The 12,425-nt window shown below is 40.2% G+C and overlaps 1 protein-coding gene across 4 annotated transcripts in view; it reads left to right on the top strand.

The window, feature by feature from the left end:
* The window catches only part of LOC144508639 (casein kinase II subunit alpha), a 71,858-nt gene that overhangs the window by 39,698 nt on the left and 19,735 nt on the right, over positions 1-12,425 (top strand). For 2 of the 4 annotated variants that reach the window (XM_078236858.1, XM_078236860.1), the window contains exons 3-6: positions 3,980-4,091; positions 5,639-5,740; positions 8,124-8,174; positions 10,000-10,059. In XM_078236858.1, the coding sequence (XP_078092984.1) occupies positions 3,980-4,091; positions 5,639-5,740; positions 8,124-8,174; positions 10,000-10,059 (325 nt within the window). The remainder of the gene's footprint in view (positions 1-3,979; positions 4,092-5,638; positions 5,741-8,123; positions 8,175-9,999; positions 10,060-12,425) is intronic. The other 2 variants (XM_078236859.1, XM_078236861.1) reach the window with 1 other exon arrangement.

The following is a 12,425-nucleotide window of genomic DNA, read 5'->3' on the forward strand; positions in this document are numbered from 1 at the left end:
GAACTTTAAAGAATCACACAGTCATGGTGGGCTGTATGGTTTCCATCTGTACTGTAATGTTTTGCAATTCTGTGTTAATTGGTTATACACAATAGACTGTTTAAAGTATGAAAAATCTTCAGCCTGCAAACCTGACTTCCTGGTGTCATGGTTTTATTACAGTGCCAAATTTTCTGTTTGTCGTAGGATGATTGTACCTATTGTGCTGTAATTGCACAGCTAGGCCATAGGATGGCTCTGTGCCCAGACACTCAAAATGCTCAGTGGCATTGCAGGTTATTTTCAAACGTGTGACTAATATCTTGGCTAATCATTAAGTCTAATCTTTACTTATATCAAACTTTCCTGTCTCTTCCTGCTGTTTTAAACCTCACTACCGAACCCCTTTTCTCATTTGCTCATTCTCTCTCGTCCTGTTCCCATTCCCCTTTCACTCTCTTGCTGCCCCCGCCCCTTCTGATTTTACCACTTAGATATCAAATTTCTGTGTCACTAATTAACGTGAAATGTAAGTTAATTCTGTCAATAGAAAACAATGGGGGTGGCACGGTGGCTCAGTGGTTAGCACTGCTACCTCACAGCGCCAGGGGCCCGGGTTCGATTCCCGGCTTGGGTCACAGTCTGGGTGGAGTTTGCACATTCTCCCCGTGTCTGCGTGGGTTTCCTCCGGGTGCTCCGATTTCCTCCCACCGTCTGAAAGACGTACTGGTTAGGTGCATTGGCCATCCTAAGTTCTCCCTCGGTGTATTCGAACAGATGCCGGAGTGTAGCGACTAGGGGATTTTCCACAGTAACTTCATTGCAGTGTTAATGTAAGCCTACTTGTGACTAATAAATAAAAACTAAACTAACAATAGTAGTCCTTGCAGGCATACACCATAGTCTAATCAGATTGTCACATCCTCAAAGAAATTAAAAGTTTGGCCAGGTAGAAGCGTCCACGCTGAATATTGTTAATTTGGCTATTGCTTTAACTTGTTCCTGATAATCCCAATGTTTTACATAAAACAAATGCGCCTGTAAATTGTGTCTGAGGCTGCTCCTTTTTTTGTAAAGCTGTTGTTGTTGTTTTCACATTTATTATTTTTCTGCAGTTGAATAGTTGTGAAATCTTGGTTCGGTTGCCAGCGCTTTGTGTGATTACCAACAAAAAAATCTGCAATGAGGCTTAATTAGAGAAAATATAAAATAATATTGATTATTTGTGCATCTAAACTACTCAGTGCAGCATTCATTGCATGCAAGTTAATGTACAGGTATATTAGAATTGGAAGTATGTAATGGTTCAGTCTGTGAGTTTGAAGTGCATAAAAAGTAATACCATGGAAATATACATATTAAAGTGATTAAAAACCTGCTGGTATTATTATTGACTGCAACCTATAATGTGTGTGTTTTGATCAGGTGAATTTTGAAACTAAACCAATGTTATTTGCATTTCATCAATTGGTTATGAGGGACAATGTGTTCGCTTGTTTCTTTTTAAGCAGTTACTTGGTTTATCATTCATGTGCCAGCAGGCAGCATTTGGCACCCAGCCACCAAGTCTTTTGCCAGCTGATAGTGAGACTTCTTGTTAAGTGTTTGTGCAGGTGATTTAAGTTGGCAAGCTTAGTGTGTAGAGTTCCGCTCATCGAATTGGATTTGCAGTGGATGGTTTTGACGATATCATCTTCTGCTGGTGTAACTCTTCACAGCCTTTAATGAAAAAATGGAAAATTTCCCATTGCGCTGCAAATTAGATACATGTGGATGAGCCATCGTAATTGTCCAAAATGTAATTTTGCTGAAAATGAAACCATTTTTCTTAGACTAGCTGAGCACATTGCTGTGGGGAGGTATCAGTATGCAGTGCTGCTTATAGGTCATTGTATGCATTACTGACTCAAGAATTTCCTTGTAATCAACTGCAAATTGGTTAGCTAAACTTAGCAATTGCAAACATTTTAATTTTGTTCTTCACCAATGTAACCATTCTATTGTCGAAGGAGCATGCTTAAAGTTGTGTTCAAAAGTGTGACTCTTGGAAATACTTCTTATTGCTAATCTTACCTGGAGTACAGATCATTACAAACCACTCAACTTCCTTCCCCCCTGTCTCCTGCACCCCATCCCTCTCAGGATACTTTGCTACCTTGAGACTAATTCTCAAGAATAATTATTCTTTTGTCATCTCCATAAGGCATTTTGATTTCCTTAGTTTCTGAAAATAGATTCTTGCGAAGGAGTGCATGCTCATTTCGGAACATGTACCACACACATCAAGTCCTTGGGGCATCAAGTAATTCTTTGATGCCGGTAATGGCCTCCTTCTGCACTGTAGGGTTTCTATGATTTCTATGTCCTTGACTCTGTGATTGGGCTCACCATGATATCCCATTAGTTGTTTGTTATGAAGAGTGCAGACCACTTCTCTTACTCATTCCCAGTAGTGTGAATACAGCTATTTTAATAAAACATTGTTTTGCACAATCTCAATTGCAGTTGAGTAACTAAACTAAGAATAGATTTGGGAAATGGGAGCATAATAATATATGTACCCCCACCCCCCCACCGCTCTCTCTCTCTCTCTCTCTTGTGGACTGGCTAAAGAAACCTTTTCCAGCCAGGTTAGAGATGTCCTAATCCACATGAGTTATATTCCTTACAGTTAAGCTTTATTGTGGTAGAGTAAGAGTTTACTTCTGGGTTTTTGAAGCAAAAGGCTTTGATTTCATCAACCGGATTGTGAAGAAGCAACAGTTTGTGCGCAGTTCATGTTTGTGAATCTTTTTGTTAAATTTATGAACCAAAACAACCTTTTTAAGCAAAAGAGCTTTTGGATTGCCTGGTATCGAGTGTAATTTACTTGTTCAATAATACATTTTTTAATAAGTGCTCAAAAAGCATGGATCACTTGCGTTAAGAGTAGATTGACAGCATTTTTGAACATTGGTGAAGAGTCTCACTGTAGAAGAGTCTCACTGTAGAAGAGTCTCACTGTAGAAGAGTCTCACTGTAGAAGAGTCTCACTGTAGAAGAGTCTCACTGTAGAAGAGTCTCACTGTAGAAGAGTCTCACTGTAGAAGAGTCTCACTGTAGAAGAGTCTCACTGTAGAAGAGTCTCACTGTAGAAGAGTCTCACTGTAGAAGAGTCTCACTGTAGAAGAGTCTCACTGTAGAAGAGTCTCACTGTAGAAGAGTCTCACTGTAGAAGAGTCTCACTGTAGAAGAGTCTCACTGTAGAAGAGTCTCACTGTAGAAGAGTCTCACTGTAGAAGAGTCTCACTGTAGAAGAGTCTCACTGTAGAAGAGTCTCACTGTAGAAGAGTCTCACTGTAGAAGAGTCTCACTGTAGAAGAGTCTCACTGTAGAAGAGTCTCACTGTAGAAGAGTCTCACTGTAGAAGAGTCTCACTGTAGAAGAGTCTCACTGTAGAAGAGTCTCACTGTAGAAGAGTCTCACTGTAGAAGAGTCTCACTGTAGAAGAGTCTCACTGTAGAAGAGTCGCTTCAACTGAAGCATTTATTGCAACCTTTGTGGCCCATGAAGAAAGGGCAGGAATCAGATATTAGAACCCAATTATGCTGAATGCTACTCAAATGCTAAAGCTGTTATTCTTGATCTAATTTGAACTGGAATATCTTAACTACGGGCTTGTTGAGTCAGTATTTATGCTGTATTGATATGTCCATGTGTCAGTTGTTGTTTGCATATAATAGTTATTGCACGTATCGTTCAGCCAATTTAAAGCAAACATTAGTGCTTTGATAATGTGGAACATGCATAAAGAATGTACTCAATGGAACTGAAAATGCAAGGTTCTGCTGGTGAGGAAGACATTAATAGGCAGCATTTGATAATTCAGTACAGTTGTGAAATTGTGGCCTATTGTATACCCTTTTATAATTGGTTTTCATTTTCTGAATGTTTTGCTTTATCTATTGAATTGAGCTGTATGTTTTTTAACCGTTCTCTTTCATGTTCTGTTCCTTTGCAGAAATCAAGATGACTACCAATTAGTTCGTAAATTAGGTCGAGGGAAATACAGTGAAGTGTTTGAAGCCATTAACATCACAAACAATGAAAAAGTAGTTGTTAAAATACTTAAGGTAAGACTTTCTTCAGTGCTGGTGAACTCTGCACGCTTCAAATTCTCAACATATCTCACAATGGTCATTTGGTAGTACAGAGCTTGAATATTGCTGAGAACAGACATCTTGCTGAAGTTTTCTGTCTTGCACTCATCAGGACAATTGCAAGAATACCAATGTCAGAGAAACGTTGGTATTCTTATGATTGTCCTGATGAGTGAAAGACGAAAAGCTTCAGCAAAATGTCTGTTTTCAGCAATATCATGATCCATGCCTGAACTACACACTACCAAGTCGAATGTGAATAAAAGCCATACTACCTGGAAGAAATCCATTATTCCAATGACCGCTGAGTCTACCCGTTACATCTTAAGAAACATCAATAGTCTTCTTCAGAAAAAATCTTAGAGTGGGGCTAACCGGATAGCTGTTTCAAAGCGCCAGTATAGGCACAATGGATTGAGTGGGCCCTTATGTGCTGTAAGATTGTATGGTTCATGAAATTCTGACCTCCAACATAGAATGATAGAATGGTTACAGCACAGGAAGAGGCCATTCATCCACCATGTCTCTGCTGCTTGTCTACAAGAACAACTCACCTACTTGCTCTTCCTCTTCCTGGCCTTGCAACAGATACAGAGGTTTAAAGCAGAGCAAAAGAGAGTTGAACGGGAATAACATTGTATGGAAATGAGGAATCTATTGGCAGGCCACTCATAAGATCCTTAACTCCAATGGAAAAGAGAGAATATAACCAACTCCCTTTGACATTCATTGGCATTACAATTGGTGAATCCCCTACTATCAACACCCTGGGGGTTACCATTGACCAGAAATTGAATTGGACCAGCCATATAAATGCTGTGGTTACAAGAGCAGGTCAGAGGCTGGGAATTCTGCAGTGAGTAACTCACCTCCATACTCCCCAAAGCTTGTCCACCATTTACAAGGCACAAGTCAGGAGTGTGATGGAATTCTCTGCATTTGCCTGGATGAGTTCAGGTACTCGAGAAGCTAAGCACCAGGACAAAATAGCATGCTTAATTAGCACCCACCAAACACCTCCAACATCTGCTCCCTTCACCACTGACCCAGTGTCAGCAGTGTGCACTGTCAGCAAGATGCCCTGCAGCAACTCATCAAGGCTCCTTTGACAGACACCTTCAAAAACCACTACCACCTAGCAGAATAAGTGCAGCAGGTACATGGGAACACCACCACCTGGAAGTTCCCCTCCAAGATGTGCACCATCCTCATTTGGAAATATATTGCTGTTCCTTCACTGGATCGAAAACATGGAACTCCCTCCCTAAAAGCACAATGGACTGCAGCGGTTCAAGAAGGCGGCTTTACCACCACCTTCTCGAGGGCAGAGATGGGCAGTAAAAATGCTGGCCTAGCAAGAGAAGCCCACGTCCCATGAAAGAATATTTATTTTGAAGAACATTCCTGTTGCTGCATTGGCGCTCCAAAGTTTGTGTGCAATAGCAAAGGAAGAAATAAAATAATCGCAATTTACTTGTTAATCTTGTAATTAAGGCAAATATATGCTTTTATTCATATAGCCTGTAAAGAAGAAGAAAATAAAACGTGAAATTAAAATATTGGAGAATCTGCGCGGAGGTCCAAATATTATCACACTCATAGATATTGTCAAAGATCCTGTGGTAAGTGAAGATCTCAGTTTTTTCACTTCAATTAAGCTTATACTGAAATCCAGCTATAATAAAAATTGAATCAAATAGTGAAGTGTTAAGGAAGTGCAACTTAACACATCTTTTAGTTGAGAAGGATTTTTGTTTCTTTGTGACTATTAAGAGCACAGTAAAGGAAACTGAGAGGAAATTAAAATAATAGGAAATGAGAACCGGCATTGAAAAAGCTGAACTGATTATTCGGATTTCAGTATTTTCTGTTACTCAGTGGGACTCCATGGTTACTCATGGCACAGTAGACTCCTGTTGTAAAAACACAATATACTGAAAAATCTCAGCATGTCTGGCAGCATCTATGGAGAGAGAATAGAACCAACATTTTGAGTCTGGATGACCCTTCGTCAGAGCTAGGAGCCTTAGTGGCTCTTAGCTCTGATGAAGGGTCATCCAGACTCAGCATTGGCTCTATTCTCTCTCCAAGATCTGTCAGACCTGCTGAGATTTTTCAGCATTTTCTGTTTTTGTTTCAGATTCCAGAATCCGCAGTATTTTGCTTTTAGACCTCTGTTGTACCTAGCTATTGGTTTAAGTTGCTACCCTCTGCAACTCTGGATGGTAAAATAAGTCTTTCCTATTGCATTTCTTGAGTTAAGAACACAGAGGCAGTTAATTTTTTTTTCCATTCATGTTGACTGGTGACATTTTTCCAGTAAATTGAGCGCATGTAATTTCTTGATGAGCTTGCTAGTGATTAAATAGCACATTATTGCATCCACAGTTATCATGGGGCATCAAACATTTAGTGCCCAAAGTCAGCAGGCAGGTGCAGCAAGCATTTAAAAAGGCAAATGATATGTTGGCCTTCACCGCAAGGGGATTTGAGTATGGGAGTAATAATGTCCTTTTGCAATTTAGTGTCAAACCTTAGTGAGACTGCATCTAAAATGTTGTGTCCAGTTTTGTTATCCTTACCTAAGGAAGGACATATTTGCCACTGCAGGAATGCAACTGAGGTTCACCGGGCTGATTTTTGGATGGTGGAATTTCCTAATGAGTAGGAAACTGGGCCTGAGTTTTCTGGATTTTTAAGACATCAAAGAATATGGGGATAACGTGGGAACGTGATGCCAGAAGTGTGTTGAGGACTGGTGGGCATTTGTTGAGTTGTAGAAATGTACATATAAATAGTCCAGTTATAGAGGATCATATGAATGTTCTATTCAGAGATGTGCCTAGTTCTACACACCTGGATTCTATCCCTGAAGTAATTTTTTATTTGAATGTATTTCTTTTATTGTGGTGTAATTTAGATGCTAAATCATTTATCTTTTAGGCATTTAATTATTTCTGTGATTTTTTTAAAATAATCTGGTGACTCGAATGCTATGTGATGTACCCTTTTCTAGTATCGAGCACTCACAGGTCAGGTTCCCTGTATTCTCTCAGTGTGACATTTTTCCATTCCTCCACACCTTCCATCCTGTTAATTTCTGTGATGTGGACAATTTAGTTTTCCGCTAATTAAATTCATGCCGTGGTTTCATACTGGGAGCTGGACGCAGATTGGTTTAACTCAATAGGGCCCTTAAAACAATCATTGTCTTGGCTAAATTGAACACCAAAGCACAAAGGGGAGGGACCAGTGTCTTAATACTGTACACTGTATCACTTAGACCCCAATGTTTGAGATTTAAATTCTCTTTTTTTTTGCTCAGATTATCTTGGCTTTTGAGAGAGAAATTTGACCTTCATTTGACCTTTCATCCCCAAAGAGCTGAATGAGAGTGGTAATGAGCCATGCAGAGGAAGGCTGGTGTGGATTTAATTCCTCCAGTCCTTTGCATGGTTCACGGTTACACTAGCCAATTAATTTATCACTTTATTATAGTGCAGTCTACTCCTTCCTCTCCTCCTCAGTGCTGGCATTTCTATAAACCACTTACTTGCATCTTATTAGTTTTAGTAAAGGTGGAAAAATTGCTCTGAATTACTGTTTGAATGATGTCTTTTTAGAAAAGCAGGTGCTAGAGATGGAGAAGGTGACTGGTTCATGTGTTACAGTTTACAATTTGTGGTTGTGACTATTTGAATCCATATTTGCGAATATGCAGATGCACATTTAAATGTTATTTACCGTGGCCTGTTTTAACAGTAATCTCCATGATGAAGAAATTATGAAAACCTATAAGTCATCACCGTTTGTCAAAGAATATGTTATGGGACATGATAAAAACAATCTTAGCTTATTTCATATCATTAAATTTTGGATCTATTAAATAGGTGCTAAGCAATGACCATTTCCAACAAAGGGGATCCTAAACACTTTCCCTTGTAAAATATTTTGCATGAACTGTTAATTTTAGATTTATGATTCCGATTCTTTGTTTCTCCTCAGTCACGGACACCTGCTTTGGTTTTTGAACATGTAAACAATACAGATTTCAAGGTAAGATTGTGCTTTTTATATTGCAAGTTAGATGCAATTATCACTGATATTCATCTCCCATTAGGAGATAAGGGTGGCACAGTGGTTAGCACTGCTGTCTCTCAGCAGGGACCCAGGTTCGATTCCCAGCTTGGGTCCGTGTCTGTGCGGAGTCTGCACATTCTCCCCGTGTCTGCGTGGGTTTCCTCCAGGTGCTCCGGTTTCCTCCCACTGTCCAAAGATGTGCGGGGTTAGGTGGAGTGGCCACACTAAATTGCCCATTAGTGTCCGAGGATTAGCAGGGTAAATGCATGGGATAGGGCCTAGGTGGGTCAGTGCAGACTCGATGGGCTGAATGGCCTCCTTCTGCACTGTAGGGAGTCTATGATTACGCTTGTGCCCCCTTCCCCGAGCCCCACAAATGTAGAGTTCAGTGAAGAAAGGACCAGTCCTTTCCGACAGTGTTGTACCTGAGCAATAATTTGTCACCTTGGTGTTGCTTTCTCCTTCAGTCGACTGCAATATATAATTGTGACCGTTTGTTCTTGGGAAATAATTTTCTTGAGATTCTCTCCAGCTACTAACGTTGCCATTTGATGTTCTCTTTAGCTAAGGAGTTCCCTTTTTCCCTTCTGTTATTTATTCCTGAAACTGATTTCATAATTCCCAGCCGTTTGTCACTTTTTCCGTTCCAAGCATAGCTGTTTACGATTGATAAATTTAGTTTCAAATTCAATGGAAGACACTTAATTCCATATTTCAGCTGCTAAAATTTTTACTCTCAAAACCCATCGCACTTTGCAAGTGCAATTTTCAAACACACTTAAAGAAAAGCAAGTCAATAAGAGAGCCCATAATTTCCAGAGGAGTAGAGGAACTTCCACGCCACCTCTATCCCTTTTTTGTCTGACCTTGAAAGCTGTTATGGACAGGGGAATGGCAATAAACTGAAACTGCCCCCCCCTCCCACCCCTCTGTCCTCAAATCAGTATGGGTTACTTTTGAGAAGGTAGATGTGTGTGTTTCTGAACCCCTGTTAGTGGTGGTCAATTAGCAGCAGAGTTGAAACCCTAGTTTCATAGATTTAAACAATAATTATTTATTCACATATTCAATTCAAAAGATCTACATCAGTCAAACACCACACACTCAAGAACGATGCAACTAAAGATCGTGTAGTTCTACAAGTGTAAACCAAAAAAATGGTAAAGTGTTCATGTGTTTTTTGCGAGTCCAATAAAGAAGGAAGTGTTTTCTTTCTGTCTGTAGTTCAGATAGCTGGGTTTGGATATTAGGATAACCACAGTAAGAAGTCTCACAACACCAGGTTAAAGTCCAACAGGTTTATTTGGCACTAGCTTTCAGAGTCTCAGGCTCCATCAGGTGAATGAGGACTTGTGTTCACGAACAGGTCACATACAGACACAAACTCAATTTACAAGATAATGATTGGAATGCGAGACTTTACAGGTAAAGTCCAACAGGAACCTGTTAAAGTCCAACAGGAACCTGTTGGACTTTAATCTAGTGTTGTGAGACTTCTTACTGTGCTTACCCCAGTCCAACGCCGGCATCTCCACATATTAGGATAACTGCAGGGTTATAAATATCCATCTGACCAGCACAGTGCACATTGCTGCTGATGAGCTTTGAAGAGTTCCATTGCTTTAATTGTGAAGAGAAATAACACATATTTAAGGTGCATTTGCAATTATGTTTCCAAGGAGAAGAAATGTATTTTGTCTTTCATTATTCTATGCATAAAGATTTATTGAATTTTATTTTCAATTAGCCAGCCATGGCTTTGTCAGTATTCTTAATCTTTTCTTGTATATATTCCTTACAGCAGCTCTACCAGACCTTAACAGATTATGATATACGATTCTACATGTATGAGATTTTGAAGGTACGTTAAATTTAGAGAGAACAGAGAATGGAGTGTTTACATGACAGTATCTAAGGAGGATGCTGGTATTCAACATCACAGAACATAAGCGAGCTCCTTGGGTGATTTATAGCACCAGTCAGGATGCTGGAGGCAACATCAACATCCTCGGCGATCCCCAATTTTACGGAGGTGGATTTTGTGACATTTGTGCCGGTATTTGTGCTATCTGTGGCTGCCAATTTATTTAGGAGCTCTTGCAAGAATTTTGATAATTGGACTGTCACTGCTGCAGGACTATTGAGGAATCCAAATTTATTGCCTTGAAAAACTGTACTATGTGGGCCATGGATTTACTGCTGATTTTGATTAATCTGATGTAATGACACCACTGTCATAATGTTCAGGGACATGGTGAGTGCAGATGTGTAAATCGGTTCACATTTAAATTAATCAAATGAACTGCAGCCTATATTAACCAGAGAGTACTTCAAAATGGCAATCTGCAAATTCAGGTGATAGATGTCAACTACTCATTTCATCTTGAGCCATCAGTAATTTGAGTCCTGATTAAATATTGACTCTGAAAGCGCCTGTTCCTTTACTTTACACGGAAGCATAAACTATTTTAGCCAGCTATAAAAATATAGTTATGTATTTGGCGTTGCTATGGAAGGCCTGGCTTATCAGGATGGCAACATAATTCCTGGGTAATGACCTGACGTAGTTCAAGGATACTACAGTAGGTGGTGGGACAATCTCCGGTGCTGGGTGAAGCTGTGCTGAAGAAGTGCTTGTTGCTCTGTTGGTCCTCCACTAATCTTACTGGAACCTCTTGGATGTTAAAGAAAGCAGATAGTAATATCTGCTCCTCTTTGCACTTTCTCCCCGTGTCTGCATGAGTTTCCTCCGGGTGCTCTGGTTTTCCTCCCACACTCCAAAGATGTGCAGGTTGGGTGGATTGGCTGTGCTAAATTGACCCTAGTGTCAGGGGGATTAGCAGGGTAAATGTGTGGGGTTGTGGTCGGGGGAAACTCGATGGGCTGAATGGCCACCTCCTGTACTGTAGGGGTTCTATGATTCTATGAATGTTATGAAATAATCACTAAGTGAGTGAGGGTCAGTTTGTTAATGTCAACTCATGTGCAGAACTCTGTTTTGGTGGGTAGAGTAATTTTTTCTGCCCTGGTGTTGAAGCAGTGATACGGTATGTGACCAGTCAAAGATACCAGTTAGAAAGGAGCCTAATTGCTCTTTACTTGTGCTTGAAAAACACAAGTGTGTTACTTGTTAGTTGAACTGAAAATCAAAGATCCAGCTGGCTGATTCTGGCCAGGAGCTGTGATGTCCACTGTAATGGTTATACCATAGGGTGGTTTATATACTTTTGCAATTAATTGAAGTGTTAAATTTTGTGTATTGCTATCTCTTGGAATTGAGGAAAAGATGAAGTTCAGCAAACAGTATAGTATTTACTACATCTGCTCACGCACCACGATTTGAGCATTTAATCAACAAGTTGCTGAGGGGCTCTCCATGGTAGACACCATTTGTACTATAATTTGGGCGTTGGGTTGGTCTGACTGATTTCAGTACCTGCGTTGCCGTGCCATATAAGATCCCCTTGCTCATGTAGGATTGCTCTCCCCCACTTGGAACTATATTCTCTGCGTCCCAAGCAACCCGTTGAATAGAATTCCTGACTTCAACAGTCCTATTCTCTCTGACGTAGCTCTTTCCAATTTCCCTCCTGAACAGCCTCACTCTGGAATTATTTATCTCCTCATTCTTGATTTCTCAGATCATAGATCAGTCCGCCCTCAATCTTCTGAGCTGCAGGCAATATGAGCCAAGTTCATACAACTTGCTCTCAATTTAACCTTCCAAGCCCTGATTTGACAGTTGAACACCTACATCAAATCAGTCATGGGACGGGCATGGGAAGGAGCCACGCTTTCTATACCCGTCACATACCTCCAACAGAATCGACCTGGGTAAGTTGTCAGGGTGAGGATGAGAAAAACCTTGCATGAGCGACAATCTTCCTTTTTTGTCCTAGAATTCGTCTTGCTTAAATATTTATGTCAAAAATAGAGATTGTAAAACAAAAACTGCATCTGATCTGGACGTCAAATGCATGGTACTGTTCAGCTGGAAAATCACTGTGGCTTTGTGAGGCTGTTCCGCAGCGAGATTGATGGCCCTTGCGTGGGGTGGATTTTGGTGCAGTCCTGCTTCCCTTATTCCACACATTTAACGTTGCAATTGTCTGTTCAATTTTATAGCTTCAAAATAATCAAAAATCTAATTTGAATGGAGGTTGCTGGTCTATGTTCTCTCTTTGTGCAGCCTGTTCAAGGCTGTGTTTTTCTGTTTAAATTTGATTT

Source organism: Mustelus asterias, chromosome 20 (assembly GCF_964213995.1).
Source record: "Mustelus asterias chromosome 20, sMusAst1.hap1.1, whole genome shotgun sequence".
Lineage (NCBI taxonomy): Eukaryota > Metazoa > Chordata > Chondrichthyes > Carcharhiniformes > Triakidae > Mustelus > Mustelus asterias.